Source organism: Aquila chrysaetos, chromosome 15, assembly GCF_900496995.4.
Source record: "Aquila chrysaetos chrysaetos chromosome 15, bAquChr1.4, whole genome shotgun sequence".
NCBI classification, from domain to species: Eukaryota; Metazoa; Chordata; class Aves; order Accipitriformes; family Accipitridae; genus Aquila; species Aquila chrysaetos.
Genome location: NC_044018.1, coordinates 20,717,002 through 20,741,174, shown reverse-complemented (window position 1 = coordinate 20,741,174; position 24,173 = coordinate 20,717,002). Strand labels below are relative to the sequence as shown.

At 37.6% G+C, this 24,173-nt stretch overlaps 1 protein-coding gene across 1 annotated transcript in view; it reads left to right on the top strand.

Moving 5' to 3' along the window:
• TPO (thyroid peroxidase) overlaps positions 1-23,873 on the top strand; it is a 45,098-nt gene extending 21,225 nt beyond the window's left edge. The window contains exons 8-14 of the mRNA XM_030037538.1: positions 6,190-6,705; positions 13,749-14,007; positions 14,528-14,698; positions 16,238-16,475; positions 19,566-19,774; positions 20,280-20,450; positions 23,606-23,873. Coding sequence (XP_029893398.1) covers positions 6,190-6,705; positions 13,749-14,007; positions 14,528-14,698; positions 16,238-16,475; positions 19,566-19,774; positions 20,280-20,450; positions 23,606-23,766 — 1,725 coding nt within the window. The 3' untranslated portion in view covers positions 23,767-23,873. The remainder of the gene's footprint in view (positions 1-6,189; positions 6,706-13,748; positions 14,008-14,527; positions 14,699-16,237; positions 16,476-19,565; positions 19,775-20,279; positions 20,451-23,605) is intronic.
• The last annotated feature ends 300 nt before the right edge of the window (positions 23,874-24,173 follow it).

The window sequence follows — 24,173 nt, the reverse complement described above, 5'->3', positions numbered from 1 at the left end:
CAATGTAACTATTAAATGAAACAGGTAGATATTTAAATTGTTTTGTAGAGGTAACAAACTATAGCTAAGGTACTTAGTATAAATATCAAATTTTTCTGCCTCTCAGGTTTATGTTGCAGAGAAATCTTACTAGTCCCCCTAATGTTATTGTTCTCATGTTTCAAGGTTTTGAGTTCCACTGGGGAAAATAGGGAAGCAGTCATAAATAATTCTGTTTTTAAATTGCCAGCCAGATAAAGTGAAAGGATCTTAACTTTACTCAGTGAAGGCAAAGATATTTCCGGCAGCTAATGCAAACTTTTGAAGAGAGCTATCTTTTCAACATATGTATAAAATGATCATCAGGGAGTTGCTGAAACTTACATACATCACCTCTTTGCTTTGAGTAGATGGAAAACATGAATTCAAAGCTTGTTAGAGGGTTAGAAGAAACATAAATTGGTATAAATATAGGATGCTGTATTCTTGTCTGATTAATTTAAAAGTATAGTTATTCTTTCACTCAAAAAAATTAAGTAGCAAAGTCAAACCACTTTTTTGTTTCTCAAAGCACATCTCTTTCTCATGCTACAGGAGAGCCCCATGCCCATTACAGCCCTTGGACTAAAGCCCCCATCTCAGTCCAAAGCAACTTAAATTACTTTCCTTAGGGTTGGAGCTTGATTACCGACCAGCTTCTCTACGCACTGAAGCCAATGTAGGGAATAAGTTCCATAGAAAATGCTTTCCCCTCAACAAAATGTAATTGATAACTATGCCACAGTCTCCTTTTGCCTTAAGTGCCTCATTCGACTTCCATTAAACATGAAGGGAAATATTCAGCTAACTGTAGCGGGAACCGAATCAGCTCCTGTGTTGAAAGATGGCCCATCTTCCATTTGGTGAGAGAATCTAAAACACAGGGAAGGCCAAGTGAAATGAACGACTGCCTGCAATTTTACCACAGGCAGGTAAATCTAGTCTCTCTCACCCAGGAGAAAGTTTGCAAGCGTAGCTTGAGAGCATTCAGAAAGAGCACAGACTTCTTAAAGAATCACATTTTCAGGACACTGAGTGACTGGCTAACCTGGTTTAGCCACAACAGCCCTAATTACGAGTCTTCCATAGTTCTGACAAAAATCTCTAGTTTACTATGTCTCAAATTTCCATCTGGGGCAAGAAATTATTTATTCTGTTTATGCTGTTAAGTAATAGCCTTAGAAATGTTCCCATTCCCAAAGTCTTATCAGGAGAGGCTAGGGCAGAAGTCCAGTCCCTGACGAGCAGTGCTTTACATGATGTGATGAAGGAGGTGGAGTATGTCTTCACCATGACACAACGTGGCTACGTATGGACTCCCATTTTAAAAAAGTCACTTTGCTGTAGATATAAAACTGCAAAAGTCTTGGAAAGCTTATGTTTTGTGTTTATGATATAGTCTTTGAAAGAGCATAATTAGTATTGATCTTTAAGTGCAAAACCCCCACATTTTTTTATTACTAGATAGATTTTTAAATTGAGAAGAGACTCATACTGTTGCCCATAACTTGAATCAAACGTGGATCACAGGGACCATAGAAGTCTAACCTCTGAACCCTGACTAGTTCAATCCTAGAAATCCCATCTGCTTAAAAAGAGACAATTTAAGGGATCTTCGAAAAAGGACTGCAAGGCTAACATTATTCATGTGGTAGTGGCATTACAGTGCAGAGAGAAAGAAGCTGCACACATTACCATGGCATAGATCCACAAGTGCATCTGTCAGTGCTCTAAACAAGGGACATATTTCAGATTTCTATCTTGGAGCTATGAAGAGATTCATCACAGAGCATGTTTCAAGGATGCTTTTGAAGGCAAGTTACATGTACATGTACTAAATCTAGCACTGAATGTAGCCTAGGAGCAGCTCCTGCTCAGCAGTGTAGCCCAGCAGGGAAATGGGGTCAAGCCCATGGCTACCTTTGGGAATTAGTGCCTGATACTCAGAACGGCCATGGCAAGGCAACATATAAAGAAATTTAGGCACAACCCTGTAAGTATTAGATAAGTTTCCCAACTTGTGGATTCATTACATGATCACAGTCCCATGAATTTTTCAGCTCCATTTTGTTATTATTCTGTTATTCACAGCTTAGAGGGACAGATATGAATATGATTGCTCTTTTGCTTTTATTATATGTCTAGTATTTTGTGATTGTTTTTGTCAAAGGCAAAGAATAGACACTGTATTTTTTAAAAAAAGAAGTGGGGTTGTAGTTATTAGTGTGACCAGAGGAACTATTTTTTGAACACTGAAACAAAATGCTATTACCCCCTAGAACTGATCTTCTTTGTGAAATCTTAATTAAGACTAATCTCCACCTATTAAATATTTGGATAACTGCCACAGTTAGTTTTATACGTTCATTTTGTATATGAAGAAACTGTGGCTGGTTTCCAAAGACAGCGAAATCAATAGCATATTATCCAACAATGTAAACATAGAGGCTGCCGTTCGCACTCTTGCTGTGTTCCTAGAACAGCAGCACCCGAGGGAGAATCCACCCACAGCAAAGGACAACCGTGCTTACAGCTGCATGCCCTCTCTGGGGGCTTCACCGGGGAGAGGAAGCTCCTGAATGTGCCAGTTAGGGAAGCTGTCTGGAAAATGTTCTGAGTCAGTGCAATTCAATGACGGATTGAAAGCTGCGGTGGTGCATTAATATTAATAACAAGTGTAGGTAAATGATTCATAGGTTAGCAGGATCCATTATGATTTTCTATTCTGGACATTTTCATAATAAAGGCTATAGAATTTGAGCCAGTGATTCTCACATTGAGCCTGTAGCTTCTGGTAGAGCCTGAATATTCTTTTTCTGTATCTTTTTAGAAACCCATAATGTGGAAAAAAATAATGAAAAAATCACTAGCTTTAGTTTATACTTCTTTTGCAGCAGCCTGACACATGGAACAGGTTGTGGAGATAACCTGTCATTCCTCAGATGATTATTTCAGGTTAGGGCTGAGACATAATGAGGCATTAGAAAGACTTTCATAGGAGAGCTACTGACTTCATTCAGTATTAATTACATTGCTGACAATGTTAGACACACCGCATATACATAGTAAGATACAATCCTGAAAAGCTTTCAGTCAGTTAGTTCAGATACAAAAAGGTGGAAAAGAACCAGAGCCACAGAAAAGTGAGGTGATTTGCAAAAGGTGACATGTAACATGACAGGTTACCGTCTCAGCTACAAATGGATCGATCTGTGCGCACTCAGCAACCAGCAAAGTGAGCTCCTGCCTTTTTCTTCCGTGTTTCAAAGGTAACAGCTCACTGTCAGATGGATTCATTGACTCTTCTCCGAGTGTCCACAAATAAACATTCATGTTTTCCGTATTGGCAAACTTTCATAGACCCTAAGCTAGGTTTTCTTTTAAGTCTACAGCAAAAATCCTTTTACAAGGTCATTTCCCACAGAAAAACTTCACAATAAGAAAGACTTTTCTTTAATCAAAATAACAGTTTAGTCATTGTAGTACACTGAAACAATTAGTGCCTTTCATTTTCCTACACATAAAAGAATTTCACCATAAACAGGTTTGACCATGCATATTTAATAACAGTTTAAATCAACATGCAGCTATATTAGGAAAACTATTGTGGCCAGAGAGGGTTTTGTTGTGAGTTTTTTTCCCTCTAGAATTATGCAAGGCAGAGAAAAAAAGATATGGATATTCTTCATTAGTTTTGGAGAAAAATGTGATTCTGTACCCATTTCAGCAGAAAAGGGTCTTTTTTTTTTTTCTCTCAGATTATTTTTTATGTCATTTGAATAAGAACGTAAGGAACCTCTCATTTGCACATTCAGCTGCTGGCTACACACTACTTACCCTATGAAAAGGGAAAGGACTGCATTATGCAGTTCTGCCAGCCCCTTAATGTTCATTACTGCTGTTTTTCTCCACTGGGGCACAGAACAGTTTGAATTGAAATTGCAGAGACAGTTAACTAAAGATTATTCAGTATGAACTTCATTGACTGTTGATATGTTTTGTTGTGAGCCTCACTGTTAACAATTTAAAGGTGGCTCATACATTTTTTTCCCACTGATACCTGAATTCTTCCAGGCTTTCCTGATAACTAGATGCAGGAGGCAGTCAAACACATACAATTCTGTGGCTGCCAAGTTCAGGTATTTGTAGTACGAGATGAGCTTCTTGCTTTCATTACCAGCTGAGGGGAAAAAAGAAGCCACACTAATAGCAAGAGACTTACTAATAGAGACAAATACTAAATAGCAAACCCAAGCACAGAAATTACTGATTTCAGCAATCGGTGAAAGAAAGAAAAAGGAAAAAGAAATTACATATTTCCTTCAAAAATAACCTACTTTGATTTGCTAAAACTTAGGTAGTGAAGAAATATTGGTAGAATTTTTTTACCAAACAAAACTGGTAAAATAAATGAAACCTTTTCTTAACTTAAATGCTTTATTGGTATCAATCCCTACTGACATGAGTTCTCAGTAGTAAGAAAATTTTACTTGGTATAATAAATGAGGTAACAGTGTTGTTATATGAGGCTCTGGAATTCCATTCCAAAGTTGCCTTGTTACTTTTAACCCCAATTTAATGATCATTCTATCTTCACAGACTGATCTCTGTATTATTAAAAGAACGAAGAAGAAATTACATCATTTTGTATAACATCTGCAGTATTCACTGTCTTCTGCCAAAGAGTTTTGAAAAATGAAAATCAAGCAGAAAGACAGAATACAAATAAGAAGGGTTAGTTCAGGTGTCTGTACAAAACATTTATTTTCTCTTAGTCAAGTTTTTGAAGATTTTTTTTTTCCTGGGATATTTCAGCAGCTTTAATAAGTGTTACCTGTAACTACTTCATGTTTATCAATTGATAAGAAAACCCTAGATTTATATTCCCTGAAACTCACACTCCATGATTGTTATAACATTTTTAATTGAGGTTAATCTTTTTTAAACTCTTGGAACTGACAGGCTGTTATGGCTCATTGTTGCTGCACAATGCAGTACTGTTAGAATTTGGAAATAATGTGCTTTTCAGAAAAAGAGTTTGTAAAGCCAAATCTGCATTAGACAACATGGAGAGATTTTAGTAATTCTGAAACATGGCAGTTTTTGTTTTAGTGATGAACTCTGTTCTTTGAAATAGACTTGATGTTCTGAGCTTTCCTCTTGGATATTCTACAGTGCAAATAAAACCTTTCTCCCTCTTTCTTTCTCTCCTCCTCCAGCATCTCTGCTGCCTTCCCGACATCTGTTAAGTTAGTCACATACCACTTTCAGTGCTCTCCTGTGACAAAACTTCTAGCTGTCTGGTTTGGGCTGTATTCTCTCCTAGTACTCTTACCTATACCCCAAGGTCTCATTGGATAATTCCCACGTCTCTCTCATGCCCTTTACATATATTTGGAATAGCTGACTAAGCAACAGGTTGGTTCAGACTATATCCTTTCTGACTAGCACACAAATGCTGGATCACCATTTGACTTTGGTCTCTTGACTGTGTGTGGGTCAAACCAATAAAGGACTGGGAAGTCTTTCATTTGGCAAAGGCTATGTGCAGCCTTTGCTTTTTTACAAATGTAGTCAGAATTCAATACTTGTAAGACACCTGTCGCTGTAATATAATGTGGGAAAAGGATTGTGGGGGACTGACAGAAAGCAGAGTGAATAATTACATATGCCTTTTTTAGTTAGGAAACTGGATTAGAATTAAGTATTGAAACAAAGCTTTTATAACGTGCTGCTGCAGACACTGAAACTCTTCATTATGTTTTTATGTATACATGTAAACCTGCTGTTTTATTCGGTGTTCAGTAGAACATAATTTGACCAGATGTTCATGTCTTCACTGTGATACACTCCACGATGAATTTTGATTGTGAAGCCAGGCTAATTTAGGTGTAGATCTATGCAAAAGGGGTTACATCAGTAGCTTGCTCTTATGACAGACTAATGGTTTCGGGTTTTATTTTTGTCTTTGCTTAAAAAGGGTTGAATCATGCCTTTGCTTAAATCTGAAGGAAAACAAGTTCTACAGATTTAGCATATATCACTCCAGTAGATGAGATCTGAACAACTGAAAACTGAGGCAGAGGATGGACATATTTACACAAGCCTTAATTCAACATCCACAGCTGTTATCTTCACCTCAGAAAATACCCTTTTTTTTTTTTAATGCAGGTGACCACCAACGACACATTATCCGCAGGGATGGATTGCCTGCCCTTCTACCGCTCATCTCCTGCGTGCAGCACTGGTGATCATGGTATTCTCTTTGGAAATCTATCAACGCTAAATCCAAGACAACAGATCAATGGCTTAACTTCTTTCCTTGATGCTTCTACTGTCTATGGCAGTACCCCTGCCACTGAAAACAAACTGAGGAATTTAACAAGCAAAGAAGGCCTTCTTAGAGTAAACGTTAAATACTATGATAACCATCGTGAATACCTGCCTTTTACAGACCGGATCCCATCACCTTGTGCACAAGACTCGAATTCAAGTGAAGGTGAGAGGATTGAATGCTTTATGGCCGGGGACAGCCGATCCAGTGAGGTCACGTCTCTGGCAGCCATGCACACGCTGTGGCTGAGAGAGCACAACCGCCTGGCCAGAGCCCTCAAAAACATCAACGGCCACTGGAGCGCTGAGACAGTCTACCAAGAAGCACGAAAAATTGTCGGTGCTCTGCATCAGGTTGGCTGCTTATTTGCTTATCTACACATTGCAGTGAATATCTTAGAACAGAATTGATCACAAAACTTCAGATATGTTTCTGTGAGTGGCTTTTGAGATCATGTTACCTTTGCCACCTATTTCTGCGCTTCAAATTTGGCGTGTTTAAAGTTTGTTCCATTTTCCACTTTCCTGAATGCAATGTCCTGGTCCTTAGTTTGTCCAGACCCCTCAGTGCTCTGATTTTCATGGCAGTTTCTACTCTGCTACATCTTTCTGTGGGCTTCTCTGGTATGTATTTTGTCTTTGAAGAGGTCTTTTCAGATGCATTTTTGGGTAGTTTTTTTGGTAAAGAAAACAATTAAAAAGTAATGTCTCTGTATTTACATAGTGTTCACATTGTTTACTTTCTCATAGGTATTATATAAATCAAAAGCTTCCCTGTGTAAAAATGCCTATGAAGTTCTCAGTGAAGCGTTAATGCATAAACTTCAAGGGCTACTCTTGATAGGAGATAGCAGGAGAAATAAATATTGGAAAATACAGAAGAAAAGAGTCCATAAGAATGTCTATATTAGATCTGAGAATAGGCAAATCTGTTTCTACCCAGCATTTTCCTTTTTATTTCTTTTTTTACTTTTTTTTTCTTATTCTTTTTCTTTTTTTTTTCCGCCCTCCTGAAATAGCTACGCAGGCTTTAACTTCTTTTTCCTCACAGTTCTGTTTTTCAGTGTGGGGAGACACACACACACATACGCACACGTGGCAGGCCACACCGAGCAGCGCAGACCAAAAGCAGCACCTTTGCTGGCACTCACATGAACGGGAACGGCAGGGATGGCCTGACCCACGTTCTCTGCGGCTGCTCAGGATTGAAGCGCGTTAGTGAAGTACGCACACAGGCAACGTGGAGCTCTCCCGGACAGCCTTGCACAGTGGCTGGTCTGGCTCCTGATGCCTGGGCTCACAAGCCCCTGAGGCTCAGGGTCCCACTCATGCTCTTTGCATAAGAAACTCAGCAGTTTCTTATGCTGCTCGTCATCTCTGGTCTGGCTGGAAACTGCCTAGTGATCGCACATGCACTTTCAGAATAGACAGTACACCCACAAAGGGGTTAGTTGGAAATAGGATTTCAGAAGAATATAGCTTAAACTGCAGAGATCAAGCACAGGGCTCAGTCAGATGAGCACACCGATCAGCTAACTCTTCACACTCAGACAACCCCTTCTATCCCCTTTTCCCTCTATTTTGCCATGCTTGTTCCTCCCCAGCCCACCTTGGCCCCTCCCTTTCCCCACCTTTAGTCCTTTCCCTGAGTACTCCATAGCGTTTCACGCATTCCCACAATCCCCTTAAAACGTTGCAAACGATGTTCTTACCCAGTCCCCCCAAGTCATCTCCTCCCTGCACCCCACGACGACTCCCACCGCTGCAGGCATCCACCCCTTTTGCCTGTGTGATGTTCGGAGGACAGTTTCTTTTGTTGGCTCATCTTGGCGGGTTTCACACGCGGTCTCGGGGTCTGGCCGCTCTCTCCAGTGGCCTTGGGGAATGGACGATCCCGCAAGCCCCTTTTCAATGGTTTGGTTACTCAGGTTGCTCCACCTGACGTTGCTCCTCCAAGCCTCACCGGGGCCTTTGCATTTGTGGAGATTCACCTTTAATCAGACAACCTAAGACAGAGCGATTCAGTCTGTCCGTTATAATCCATAATACTGGAGGAGCAATATCAGGACCAGAATAAACTGAAGGCTAGGGGACTTTCCTACGCTTTCTGATTCTTACAAACAGATAGGTTTTAGTACCAAAAGGAGACTTTTTTGAAGATTAATTGGGGAAGGAGGGAGGAAAATTTCACTATTCTCATAAAACACATTTCTTTTGACACAATTTTTAGTCAGCAGAATATGCAGAATGTCTCCTTTAGGAAACCACCTGCATTTGCTGATGTGTTGTTATATTTGCACTTAAAGCCAAATAACATCAGAAAAGTTATTTAATTGTATTTAGTCAGTCCTTTTGAAAAGTTTGGCTTTTTTTTCTAATACATATTTTGTTTACGTAAACCATATCAGCTCCTCTGCTGTAAATGTGCTGTTTACATTAAAATAATGGCATTGACAAGTCAGAATGGTTAGAAGAAAAGTGCAAATCCAAAAGTAGGCCTCTGTGCGTTCATATACTTCTGATTTACGTCCACTAATATTATGGCCTGAAAGAAAACACTGTGCAAGGCAATACACTGCATGAATCTGGGCTACTCATTATCTCTGGCAGTATCACAGACTAATGAGATTTGCCTATGGCTCATTAGAAATGTATTTGACTTCTATCTAGCTGGTTTAGAGACATTCATTCAGGAGAGATAATTGGAGTATCTCTATTAATGTGGTATGCTAACCAGCAGACTAATGACAGCTCTAGTTGAAGTTACCTTGAGATTTCCACTCTAAAATTTTGTTTCAGTTGCTACACATTTCTAAAATTCTCTCTTTTTGGAATGAATACTTTCAAGCATAATTTTTGCCTGTGGGTGTATAATTATAGAGAATTGAACAAAAGGCCTTCCCTTCTTTCTAGAATAAGGAGAATGAAAAAAATCTCTCTCTAGACCATACTTTTCCTCCTGGATGTTTTTTTGGCACCATAAATATCTCTAGTGACAAGCGTTTAATAATAGAAAATTGACAAAGTTACCAAACATAACAAGTGCCTGTTGATATCCTGGACAAAACAGATTTTTTTGGTTGCATTGCAGACATGTTTCCCTGATAAGTAGTAGTTTATATAAGTCACAACAGTGATTAACTCTCCCCTTGTATTTTACTGGAATGACACATGCTTAACTCTAAAGTATTAACACTGCAGTATACAGTGGTAGAAATACATACACTGATTTACCTTGTGTTTTGTGGAAAAAGACATTTTTTCATTGTCATTTACTAACTGAAATGAAATTATCTGCTTGTTTTGCTTATTCCTGTTTTGACCTGAGAAAGAAAATAGTTTAAATTTGTTTTCCTTTAAACAAAAAGTGTGGACAGAATAGGAAAAAATGCTCAATTATGCAACTGCTACAGTCTTAACTTTACTATTTTGTACATACGTGGTTTGCAGGATAATATTGCATGCACACGTGCTGTTCCTTCCAGAGCCTGTTTCCCCTGATGTGCCATTTGGATTGTGAAAACTGGATGATGTGGCATTACTCAGAGTGAAGCAGGAGTTTTGCAGATCAATCCGAATCAAATTCTCTTTCATTTATTACAATATCAGCAAACCAACTTTGAGTTAATGGCGTTACTGTCAGTTGATCCCAATTGTAGCTGACAACGACCTTTAGTTTTCAATGTATATATGGGTGGTTTTTTCACTTGCTTCACATCTGCTTGTGTTCTCTGAGCATGTTGCATCCCTACTTCTCTGCCATGATCTGAGGCGTAGGTTGAAAGTGGGTGATGTGCTTTAACTTAACCTTAACTACAATTATTGGGTTCAACATGGCTAACGGATGAAACTTGTCTGTGAAATTAGATGATTAGATAACTCCTCTCAGAGCTTAAACTCTATGAAATTATAAAGGATAAATAGACAAATAATTGATATTATAAAAGAGTATGTGTTGCACACTGTAATAACTCGTGTTTACAAATAGTATAGTTCAAACTATTAACAGAACTATAATAATGTGTTCATTTCTTTATTAAACTCTCATACAGTCACCCTTTATATAAAAGTTTAGGACTTCAGTATAATCTGTAAATCCTTTAATATTTACAGTGAGAACTTCAAACCAACTATGCGCATCATTTTAATGAATTAAACATTGCTATGTTTGGTTGTTCTCTATTATTTCTGCAATCTTTCCCAAGTGCAGGTGCTTCACTTAATTGGCTTTTCACTATCTCAGTGAGATAATATTTCTTTGCAGTTACCTCTGGCCAATGGCAAAGACAAATTGCACTTTTGGCCTTACTTATTCTTATGATAGTTCACATATTTTTATATTCTCTCTTCCAGCCTGTTTTTTATTGTCCTTTTCCATTCATTGTGCCCCATTCACACCTACTTTGGAAAATACTGGAGGGGTTTTGGCAAGGAAAGTCTGCTGAACCTTATGAGAAGTAATATAAATTTCTGTATCTTTTGCACCTAATTTGAAATAACTTTTAACACAAACAAAAAATTCTCAAAAATAATCTGAAATTATGTAACCTATTCCCAAATATCTAATGTATGGCTGACTTCCACTGGAGGTGGCCCAGCCTGGAGGCAAACCCAGCCAGGATGCTTGCTGAGTTCATAAGGACACTTGGGAACCCCTGTTGTAATTCTGCCTTCTGAATGAGAGGGATGTTGCCTTTCACGCTAATAGCCTGTTTAACTTAGAGTATTATTGTATTTGCATGTCAGGATTCAATTACTTTTATATAAACAGTGCACATGTGATTCATAATATGATGTAAAATCTATACAAAGCCTTTTCTGACAGTCTTGTAATCACTCAGATTCTGTTTCTGTCTCGATACTTACTAAATGATTGGTTGAATTGCTAGGAAATAAAAATTTTATTTTCTCTGGTATGACTAAATGAATAGCATTTAAGTACTCGTAATCTCTCTGTTACTATCTGGTCATATAGACTACTTAAGTAATTTCAAAATTGAGCGTATGAGCTTCTTTTTAAAAGACAGTGCCCATTTGTCATCATTTTTCACTGAATTATACTGTTGAAACAATGACTGCCATGAGACAGTAGAAACATTTACATTATTGATTAAAATTAATTTCTTCATGAAGCTGCTATATAGCTTGGAGTTGATGCTATTAGGTGCTGAATGTATCCTAAGAGGAGCTTGGATTAACAGTAATTTCATAAATGTCACAAGGAGTTGAGACCACCCAGTACCTTGCAGGTTCAGACTCATTAGATCCACATAAATCCCTTATGCTGCTGCAAACACCTGGAATTTAACTTATTATTCATAAATAGACTCAATGTAAGTAATAAATGGTAGTTCACTGTACTTACTTGGAATTTCTTTTCCATATAGTCCCTTTCTGGCTCTGATTTTATTGATGTGTTTTTAGACAAGCATGTTCCTTTGTTTCCACAGGAGAATCTTAGTTGTTGGAGGAACACTGTATTGAAAGAAAGCGTTATGCTTCTTTATGCCAAATATGAAAGAAAATAAACCTTTCAAATCATTCTCTCAAAGCAGGGAGTGCATGCAGAAGAATTTTAACAAAAATAATTTTGATGTTTGTCAGCTGTTTACACCTTCTTTAAAACATATATGTGTCAGTTATGAGAACTTGTAGTGAGCATCTCTTTGACTTCACGCAGATGAATTCAGGCAAGGTACATTCAAAGACCACACAAATACTGGATGCTACTTTAGATGTGGTTCTCTGTCAGACTCCAGATTCTTTCTGGCAGTATCACCTTCTGCTGTATTAGTAACATCTTAGTCTGTATTGTCTAAAAATCTCTTCTACTTGATGGAGTCTCATTTAGCCATTGGAAGTTTCCATCAAACAGATGCCTCTCCTAGCTCAAGGCAGGCATAAGAACCCTCTCTACGCTTAGCCTTTTAATTTTTATGTCTTGAAACGGCAACCTCTCTCCCCGCCCCCCTCAAGGAAAAAAGAAATTAAGATCTTGCCTCTGGAGCAAATGAAAAATCTGAATTGCCCTTTCCTTCAGGGAATCTGGCCTTTACGAGCAGCTTAGCTTGGGATTTCATTTACAATGAGCCAAAAAATTACAGTCATATCAGGATGTTTGTGTCCGTGGCTAAACTAGTCCTATTTAAAGTCTTTGCTTGTAACTAACTCTAAATCTAAAATTAGAAAGAAATTAGAAAATTGTTGTCTTGCAAAACCTTTGTGAATGTAGGAAAAGGTTAACTTCTCAAATGGTAGTGTCAGCATTAATTTCTAGCAATTACTTTATTTTCTTTATATGCTGTATTAAAGGAGCTGTAAAAGAAATTCTAATCTATTGTCTTTCAAATATTTTGTTCACTGCATGACCTAATCTGAAAACATAAAGAGGTTGTTACCTCTGCCTCCTGAGAAAAGTGCGCAAATTCTGGAAAGGTTTGCTTGTCTCTGTGCCGTGCCTAAAATAAAGATACAAGTTTTTCATAAGGTCATTTTATGCCAACTAGCTTTTCAATATGCACTATATCAAGCTCAAAGTACATTTGTCTGTATATTTTATTGCACACTATATTGAATCTATAAGGTATTTTATTGAGTTCATTATGCTTCATATTCATCCCATTATGCTTTATTGAGTTCAGTGTAATCTTTAACCTATAATGCACTTTCATTTTATTTGGTACATTAGATTGTTTTCCCCTTTTTTTTGGGTCATGATTACTCATATGCTTTCTTCATGCAACTATAATACTATTCCATTATAAAGGCATTTGACAGAAGGTGTTTATCAGCATTTTCATTTTTGAAGTGTGGTTTTTAGGAGCCTATAAATTGGCTTGAGCTGAGCATAAAATGTCTACCAAGGGATTCTGGGCACCAGTATTTTAAAGCCTGGTCATTTCAAATATTTAGTAAAGAGGATTTGAGTTACAAATATATGCCTGAAAATAGACTCTGTTCATATTAAGAACCATTCTTGAAAGATTTTATAGCAATTCATGCTTTCATTGCCATTTTTAAAGGCATTATGATTTACACAATCACAATCAAGGCTTTAAATCTCAGCACACCTCCCGTGAGGTGGATTACCCCCGTGGGTTTTAAGTGAACAACACTGGTAATCTCTGCTCAGGAGGCTTTGGTCTAGCATTTATGGTAGGAGCTAACAGGGGCCTGACTGTTGCACTGTACTGAGCTGTGCCACTGATTCTCTCTGGTCATTTGTCTCCTTCTTGCAAAAATAAAACTGATATTGTTTACCAGCTAATACCGCTCTTAGTCATGCCAAACGCTTGGGCCCAGATGAGTGAAGAAAAAGGCATTTAGCACCTGGGAATCATTACTATTTATCTATAAAAACGCTGAACGATAAATGTCTCTTTTTTTTTTTCTTTCAGATTATTACTTTAAGAGATTACATTCCCAAAATCATTGGTCCAGATGCTTTTAATCTGTATATTGGCCTTTATACAGGTTATGATCCCACAATGAATCCTACAGTTTCTAACATATTTTCAACAGCTGCTTTTCGTTTTGGTCATGCAACAATCCAACCAATAGTAAGGCGACTGAATGCACAGTATTTAGATGATCCAGAACTCCCAAATCTTCATTTGCATGAAGTTTTCTTTAGTCCTTGGAGGCTCATTAAAGAAGGTATGGTTTTATTTAAACTGTTTGGGTTTTTTTCCAGAATATTGTAACTTTTTTCAAAAGTTACTTATCTTGAATTAGGAATAGGAACATTTATTTAATTGTTTCACTGATTTAAGTTGTTGAACAGGTTCCAGAGCACTAAACATGAACTGGAACGATTATTCTGAGTTAAATAGTTGTCTGAATCAGACAAAAGTTACTCTCTAGATTAAACCAGTCTGGTAGATTGACAATAGACCGATGATTGATGATTGATGATGAAGATATTTCACATCTTTTTCTGTGGATGACTGTATTAATGGGTTGCAAATTTTCTTATACCTGAAGAAGAAGATGGAGCCTTTTCATAGCACTATTACTTCTATTTCAACCTGAAGGATATTTTTACATGTGTTTGAATGTAGAAGCCTATGTGGCCAGTGTTTAAAAAACATAGAAACATACATGCATTCACATTTGTTAAGAAAGTTAAAATGGTTTATATATATCCTGTAACATTATACTATTTTTGTGTTTAAAGGAGGCTTGGATCCTTTACTAAGGGGTCTTCTAGCACACTCAGCAAAACTGCAGGTGCAAGATCAACTGCTGAATGAGGAGTTAACAGAAAAACTGTTTGTGTTGTCCAATAATGGTTCACTTGATTTAGCATCATTAAATTTACAGCGTGGCCGTGATCATGGACTCCCAGGTCTATTGATTTTTCTTGAATTTTCTTCCAACTGGTAACTGAACTATAACTGCTTATATTTGGGATGTAATCGCAGGCTTTTAAATAATAGCTTTGGTAATTAGAAAAGTAACTTAAGTCTCTTTTAAAATGTAGTGTTACTAATATTTTTAACTTTGCTGGAAACAAAATATTCCACAGCATTTGAAATTAAAATAATCTGTTAAGTCTGGAATCTAGAAGGACAGTACTAGTGAGTGGAGCTGGGTGTGCTCAGTGTAGGTACCTGAGGCTCATTCTTGCTGGAACCAGCTCCGGAGTGGAGTTTCTGCCTGCAGCAGCTACTTGCCATCAGCAGACTGCCCCCAGGCTGTGGGGCAGATCAGCTTAGCTTAGACACAACCTCGTCGGCTCTACCAACCATAGAAGGTGTTGAGATGTCTCCAGGAGTGGTGTGGATGGCTTAGTTAGGCGTACACCGCATTTTGAGAAATGTTACATATTTGTGCCTGGTTTTTGCACTACATTTCTTCCTCCAGTCAGCCCAGGGTAAGATTGAACTAACAGTCAAGGAGCATTAGCCCATCAGGCCATGGGTGTTCCAGCTTAGAGGAAAACTACTGGAGCTTAGTTCAATTGGATTGCATCAGCTCTTAAAAAATACAGCATGTTCCCAGTTCTGTGTAAAAACCTCTTACAAGCATGCCACAGCTTCTGAGAGCCGAGGAAGCGATCCTCAGCATGGCAGGCAGGCCCTCTTTATTTTTAGTTCGTAGAACTAAAACCCCTTGCCTGAGCAGATCACTTGTCTGCGTGACTAAGGAACAAACATGGCTGCCCTTCTATGCTCTGAGCCCGATGTCCTACCCATGGAGGTGGGACTGACTGACCGTCAAACAGCGTTATGTCTCTGGGTGACAACCCTCTCCATTTCTCCTGTGCAACTCCGCAGCTAGGCATACACAAGTCGTTGGCCCTGGAGAGTAGAAATGAAGTCTGACTAGCTTGGAGTTTAAAGCTCTCAGCTACTCAAGGGTAGAAACGGAGGTTTGACCTTCCAGACCAGAAGTTAAATTTTTGTTGGGAGGTAGGGGAGTTTAATTCCAATGATGTAAAATAATGTAAAAGAAAACTAGTTTCTAGAGAGCTGGACATGGACCCTAGGACACTCTCCTTAGTAAAGTGCTTTAGTTACTAACTTCATTCAGATTACTCCTTGCCCACTCTTCATCTAAATCCTGTATTCCTAGTCTGGAAAGCTCAAGACACAGTGCATGCTTTTATTATCTATTGTCATGTTTTCATTGCTTAAACATGGGAGAATTGTCTTAAACCTTTGTTTTTCTTCATGAAAATGATATAGCAATTGCATAACCTGTAGTTTCAGATCCTGCCATCATTTCCCTGATCAATTTAACCAATAATAATAGGGCTATTTTTAGACATAACTGCCCATGACTGTGATTAGGGTTGTCAGAATCCAGTGCTTATAAATTTATTAATTTCATATATCATGCTTAACAGTCAAGTCTAATTTTTCTTTTAACATAATATTTACAGGCTATAATGACTGGCGAGAATTCTGTGGCTTACCAAAACTGGAAACTCACACTGACCTGAATACAATAATAACCAATCACAACGTCACTGAAAAAATCATGGAATTGTACCATAATCCTAGCAATATTGATGTTTGGCTTGGTGGTCTGGTAGAAGACTTTCTTCCAGGTGCTAGAACCGGCCCCCTGTTTGCGTGTATAATTGGAAAGCAAATGAAAGCACTAAGGGATGGTGACCGGTAAGTTTATTCACGCTGTTGAACCATTTCTGTAAAAAAGCAGAAGCAATGGAGGTTTTACAGATATGTGAGAACAACGTGGTGCTTAAATATGCTTTAAAAAAATTATTCCCTGCCACTTCCACATTTTTATCTTAGCTCCTTCAGTTTTGTTGGGTGACATATGCTTATTCTTCTTTGGTCTGTATATAGTGTCAATCCCAGATGACAGGGAGATTGTTTCTGTGGTACTGAGATGTCCAACTTTGCACTCCTGGTGGAAACGCAAGGTGCCACCAGCAGTTAACTGTGGCAGGGGCAGCTAACTTCTGTGCGGATGGATGTAGTACTGTGCAGCCTTTAGCTATCCAGTCCCTGAGGGCTGCACTGGGCTCAGGAACTGGAAGAACCTCAACATTTTCCATGGTAACCACAGCAAAGTCAGAAGGGATAGGCAAAGAACTGTAATTCAGGCTTCCTAGAGGGGATAATAAAAGCATCGTGTACCTGGTCTTACGTGAACTGGGACTGCAGAGTGCTCCCAGAATTGCCTCATTGGACACAGCATAGGACGTCCCTTTAAACAACCCTGCACAACCGCCACCAGGATCTTGCGCCAGTACAACCCTCCACACCAGGAAGGCAGGTGAAAAGCAGCTTCAGGTCACAAAGGGGTGCAAGATGCAGTTTATATCTTGCTTCTGCTCCTGAAGCAATTATAAAACCAACCTTTTTTTCATTTCCGTCATGTACTTGTGGCAGTGGTTTTGAATCTCATGAGAAGACTAATTTTAAACTGCTCACACCATGCTAGCAGTGGCGTTTTAAGTACATCTGGTCCTTACTCTCACCTTTAAGCTCCTCTCATAAGTCACTGTTGTGGAAAGAAACCATTATGTAAATAAGCATCCAAGGCAGAATTTAAATCTGAACTTTAAAAAATGTTAATTAATTAGCTCACAGGAAAAAGCGATGTTAATCATAAAGGTGGTATCTTATTAGCATAAACTGTATAGACAACAAACATTCCACTCAGCTGTGTTAAAACGTGGTTGAAAGTCCTCTGTATTGTACAGGCATACTTGACCCTATCTGGGGAAGGATAATCTATCAAGGTCCTTCCAGTCTTGTTTCCATTATTCAGTGCCTTATGATACTACTTATTATTCAGTGTCTTATGATACTACTAGCATTAATTAAACTCAAGCATAATTTAATGTTAACTCTAAACTGAGAAAAAGAGAGTAATGAAAGGATTCCCCAAGTTTCTGCCACAAGGTTTGTGTCAGCTAACTTAAAGGTGAAATGGTGTTCTGTCATTAAGAGTAAAGGAACTATCTAAGAGAAGTTAGAAGTATGTAACAACATGTTATAGTTGTCACACAGTAAGTATAAGAATGGAAAAGTCTAACATTCATTGCAGTGCCTTGTCAGATAGAATATTGGGTATTATCTATATCTGCACCAGTAACACTACATGCTTACTAGATACCTTAATTGACACATCAGTAAGTAGGGATTTCAAAACATCTTTTCTAACGTACACGTTTAAGTTCAGAAATCAGGACTAAGTGGAATTTTTGACGGAACTCCATTCTGATAGCCTTAAAATCTTCTGTCAGTAATCTGACAAAACATGAAAGGATTTCGTTTTCCAATGTATTAAACTCAGGCACTGTCTTAACCTTAGCCAAATCACCTGGAACAAATCATTTCCATTCCATCAGCTTTGACTTTCTTTTTCTGTCTCTTCCTACTCTGAATCATTTTGTGATCTCAGGATTTGCAATAGTTGGGCAAAAATTCTGAAGCTGACTGTCATTTTTTGCATAGAAGGGCTTGTGCCTCTTTTTTTTTCTTTCTTTTTTTACTCTAACCCTGAAAAATTCACCTGTAAAAATTTGGTCACGTGATACATATCGATTGGAGCAACTTTGTTAGAGTAAACACCTATCTGCTGGGTAGATTAAAAAATAATTTTCTGCTCAAACCCCAGCCTTGTTCCCTCAGTATTAGAGACACCCAAGTCCTCTGTTAAACCTGAGGTCAATTTGTACAGTGTGATCACATCCATACTTTACTGCTAATGGTCCTAGGACATGTTACCACAAATCCTGCCTAACATTTGGGAAAATCCTAATTGGCCTGAGTACCACAGGGAACTATCTTAGCAGTTTAGCAGTGCTTAACGCTGTTTAATGTACTAATGCAGCTGTGCTATCAAACTCCCCAGAAATATTTTTTTGCCACTCATTACATGTCTTCATGTACAAAATGTTTATCTTTCCTTTTTTCCCCCAGTGTTTTCTTTCCTTTTTATCTTTGAACACATATGTATGTGTGTATGCACACATATATATTATATATAATATTTACCATTTAACAGATACACCTTTGTAGCAGCAACTGGTTCTTCTGTTCTGGCACCACACTCCCGATCTGACAAAATGGAAAAAGCATCTCTCTGTTCCAGCCAGTCCTCTTAGCTTACCTTTTTGTATGATCAAAAGCACAATTGCTGTGTTTACAATTTTCTACTATAATTAATCTGCATATCTACAGCTTTCTTAGCAAATGAAGAACTCCATATTAAACAGAGGAGCATTCAGCAATACCTGTTTTCATAGCAACCATTCAGTAATGGCAAGCAGAATTCAAAAGCTATGGTATGGGGAAATCTATTATGGCTACTCCTGTAATTCATGCTTATAACAATTTAGGAGTGCACAGTGAATGCTGGTGTGCCTAAGATTAAGTATCCAGTTCAAACAAATTAGTTTCAAGTTTTTCTCTCAGGACTGTAATATTTTTGTGGCCCTGTATCATCAATGAAACGCAATTCTGCAAATGTGAATAATAAATAGTTTTAATCAGCTGGCTTTAACACATCATCTGAGTTAACCAGTACATCAGACTCACGCTAGCCTTTTCATCGCTTTCAAGATAGGTATGTAAGTCTGCAGATCATGGTGTGTATTTTTATTATTGTTGTATCCACCTACATTTTGCGGTAATTCTTATTTTTGGTCTTTTGCATAGGGTCCTGTGAAAGTAAGAATAATCAGCTCTTTGAATTTGATCTTTTCAAAATGTTTCTATCAATCTTTCCAGATTTTGGTGGGAAAATGATAATGTTTTCACAGAAGCTCAAAAGCATGAACTCAAAAAACACTCATTGTCCCGCGTGATTTGTGACAATACAGGAATCTCTGAAGTGCCAGCAGATGCCTTTCAACTCGGAAAGTTTCCACAGGATTTTAAGCACTGTGACAATATACCTGGGATGAATTTAGAAGCTTGGCAAGAATTCTATCAGGAAGGTAATCTGGTAATTACCAATCTTTTCTGATGGGAGGGGAGAGTAATCAGCAGTTAGAGCACTGACCTTGGTTGTGGCAGGTCTTGAGTTACTGGTCTGATGCAGATCTTTAGTATTTCTACAACTTAGAAATGGGATCTAGGCTTTCTCTCCTTCTTTCTCAACTTCCTCTGTAAAAAAGATAGTGCCAACTTCACTCTGATAACATGAATGGCTTGTGACATATCCAGACATTATGGCAACTGGGGAGGAGTTCTTAGAAAATACTAAGAACTCTGCAGAACATGCTGTTAGAAGATAACACTAATTTTACAAAGATTGTAAGTCAAATGTGAGGTATTCCATATAAATTCTTGTCCAGAAATGAACAATTAAATTCTTGATCACCTTAAAACATGAGTAATTTCACTGAAGTTAACTTATAGCAGTAATGGAGAATAATGTCCATTTGCAAGGGTAAGGTGGTAATTTTTTAAAAGCTTGTAATACAGTCTTTTTATTTGTAGAGGAAATATGTGGAACACCAAAGAGTGTGGAAAATGGTGATTTTGTATACTGTTCGGAATTTGGAAAATCTACAGTGACTTATTCATGTCAATATGGATTTCGATTACAAGGAGCAGAGCAATTAACCTGCACAAATAAAGGATGGAACTTTGAGGCTCCTGTTTGCATAGGTATCTATTTTGGTTGGTGTTGATTCTGAATTTTCTAAAAGCTGAAGTCCAGCACAGCTCATCAGAAATGAACTCCCTCCTATAGGTACAATAACATGATAATGTGAAACTTTCCTTGCTCCAGAATTGCTATCTCAATCTCTACCCATCCTGATTCAGCAATCAAGTTGATGATAGGAAAATGTCACTAAAACATTACTGAATTAAGCAAAACCTGAGTCTATTAACAACCAGTAGGGAAAAAAAAGCAGCAAATCAGAATTATACATTGCTTCCTTCTACATTCAACATAACAGCAAGACAGACAGTTGTCATTTTCCTAGCAGTTTCAATGGATGCTCTAGATTAGATACAAAATGAGCTCTGCACCAGTAGTTCATGTATCAACCTAATAAGTTAAGCAAAAGTGACAAAGAAAAAAATGCTGTGAAGTGAATAAGTGAAATTAAGCAAATTAATTATCACTTCAGTTCCAACCTCCCTCTCCCAAATAACTGTGAAAAGGTTTGCCAGAAGTGAACTACTTCTGCAGGTACAAAAGTAGAGCGGGTGAAAAATCAGTAAAAAGATATTGTCTTTTGACATTTCATGCACATTTTCAGGGGAATACTTTTCTGTTATTTTAATTGTTCTTTTATCTTCTCTTTTCCTTTTGCCTTATTTTTACTGTTGGATAGAATAGGATAGGAAGAAAGAGAATGTAGCAAATATTTCATTACAAGACCTTCACTCTTCACAGCTATGAAGGATGAATTCTCTCTGTTCACATTTAAAATATGTGTGTTTATAATGGGGTGTGTGTGTACATATATTTATATATATATACATACACACACACATACTCAAACTGCTCAACTTTATAAGAACATGAGAGAAAATGAAACCTGAAAAGGCCATATTTAGGAATATATTATGGATCGTGGTAAATTAATTTGAATGCAAGTGCTGCAGCTGATCTGCTATAAAGTCTGCTTATCAGTATTTCTGTGACAGCAGAATAGAAAGCTATTCATTCTAATTGTATACCTGGTATGGAAAAAGTCAAATGAAATTTGCAGCTCTTTCCTTTATTCAAATCCTATTTATCCACTGAATTCCACCCACATAAATACCATATAAAGAAATAAAGCTGTTAAATGAATTATAATAAAATCTTTTCAATAGATTAATGTTCTGGCAGCAAACTGAATAAATAAGTAATATGAATGAATCATTCCTTGTCCTAGTTTCTTTTAATATGTTCAGTAATGTAAACAAAAGACTGTATATCTGCTATAGGAAAACAAACTGCTGCATATATTAAATAAGCAATGCCTTTATTAAAAGAAAACCATCAAAACCCACTTATGCAGATGCTACTTGAGTTTTACAGTAGAAAGCACTTTGTTCCATGCATGTCTCTGCAATGTGTTCCCATTCTTTTAAATGTTCAGCAAATTAGGAATAAGTCAAGCAATATAATGAGGACGATAGAGCTTAGTATTTCTGCAGATGGTTTCAAAATTATATGCTGCTCTGGAAAAGACAGAGTGGCCTGCTGGCAAAAGCATAGGAATCTGAGAGCTGTTAATTCCTGCTTACTAACTTTGGCTTTGACAGAAATCATTTCTATTGATTCAGGAAGTCATTTAGTGCTAGACTATGCTACCTTCCTTTATATTAAGTGTTATCTTACTCTTGATAGATAACCCTCTTTACTTTGCTTTAATAAAGTCCTGCTGTCTTTGACTAGTAGAGTACACTGGTAAGATCTGACATGCACTATTTAGTGATGGAAAAAAGAGTTAGCTAGTTAACAGATAGCATGACTATGGATCTACTACAAAAGCTGAAATAGCACACTTGAATTACAGTGCAGGCATAGCCTGTGCAGGTTCTCCTTCCCAGACGATGACGAAGCCAGTGGGAGTTAACCCAAAATGCAGTCTTGAAGGCAGTAATACTTATTCAGGAATCTTCATCCTGAACAACAGATTATTTTCCTGCTTCAGAGAGGTATTACCAGAGTTAGTGTTTCTTAAGGGTTCTGAAGTTTAAGATTATTCCTTGCATGATTAGTCTTTTGACTGTCTCAGTTGATAGCTAGCTTTGGACACAGCTACTGCTTTGTATTAAAATTTAAGAGAGGATCAGACTTGATCCTATTTCCAGTGATAGAATTCCCTAAGTGGTCTGAGTGACAATGCTAAACTAAGTCAGTAAATCATTCCTAGAGGGTCAGTTTCTAATACTGGTCAGAAAGAACTACTTAGCCCAAAGCAGCAGATTCAACATTGTGGTAGGGTAGGAAAGGAAAGGAATATAACCAAAAAGAGAAGACACTGAAGGCTCAGCTAGTTGCCCACATATGGGCTTGTAGTGCTTCCCAGGACCATGGGTCAGAGACATCGAACAAGCTGGCAAATATTATACAGGACCAATGGGAAACTATCCAAAACAGTGCTGGACACCTATCTTTAGGCAACAGAATCCAGTCCTGCAAGTAAATATTACACAGAAAGAAGAAAGATGCAGAAATAAGGAAAAGACTCCATTCTTTCCCTCACTGAGTACATACTTTCCTGAACTCCACACTTCTCGCATTTCATCACATAATCAGAATGTGAGAGTGAAAGGTCTTGCATGGCCTCAGGAACAATATGTTTATGTACATTTTCCAATGGATAATCATTCATCCGCTCATTATTCTGTCAGGATATTGTCATTTCACAGAATTTATATGTGTCAGTGTTATTATTTTCACCATCTCTATAGAGCACAGTATGGAGAAAGTTTGTAGAGGAACTTGAAGTCTTAGCACATAAACACATGCAAGAAGAGCTCTCAGGTTTACAGTTTGCATTTTTGAAAATTCAGCCAATTGCCATTTGTAGCATTTGGTGGATTACCAAAACAACATTTTCTTTTTTCATTTCCAGCTTAAAAACAAACACACACAGATACACACCCAAAATCAAAACAAAACAAAATAAAACAAAACCCCCAAACTCTGTGCTTTAAACAGTAACAATGAGGATCTTTGGCAGCGTCTATGTGTCACTGAAAGTATACAATATGTTTCATTTATGAATACTTGTAGAAGGTGTGTATGAGAAGGTAGTAATCACTCTCTGTAATTTGTAATGATTATTGATCAGTGTGTATTCATTTTGCAGACATCAATGAATGTGAAAATGAAATTAATCCACCGTGCTCTCCTTCTACTAAATGCATTAACACTAAAGGCAGCTACAAATGTCTCCATACTGATCCTTACAAGCTGTCAGAAGATGGAAGAACATGCCTTGGTAATGCTTGTGAACCAACTGTCCATTAAAACTTTCTCTGTTCTGTTTTACAATGCTGTAAAAATCATAAAATTGAGATTTATTGAAGAGCTGTTAACATACATAAAAAACCTCTACACGCAGTCATGGGCATAAAGAATACAGTCAGATTCTGTAAAGTAAATGAAGTTATTGAATAAATAATACAGACACAGAAGTAAGCTTTTCGTTTTCCATTCCTACCAGATATAAACCATTAAGTATTTCCTGACGGTGCATATGAAGGGGGGATCAAATCTGTGGCAGTTTCTCCTAGTTAGTATCTAAACTCAGCACCCGACTCTTAACTAGAGTTCCACCTATTACATTCCAAAACTGTTAACCCTTTTAGAGCTAGCATAAATTATGCATTTTCTTGTTTTTCAGCTTTTCAGCATTCGTGGAAGCTGTATTGTGT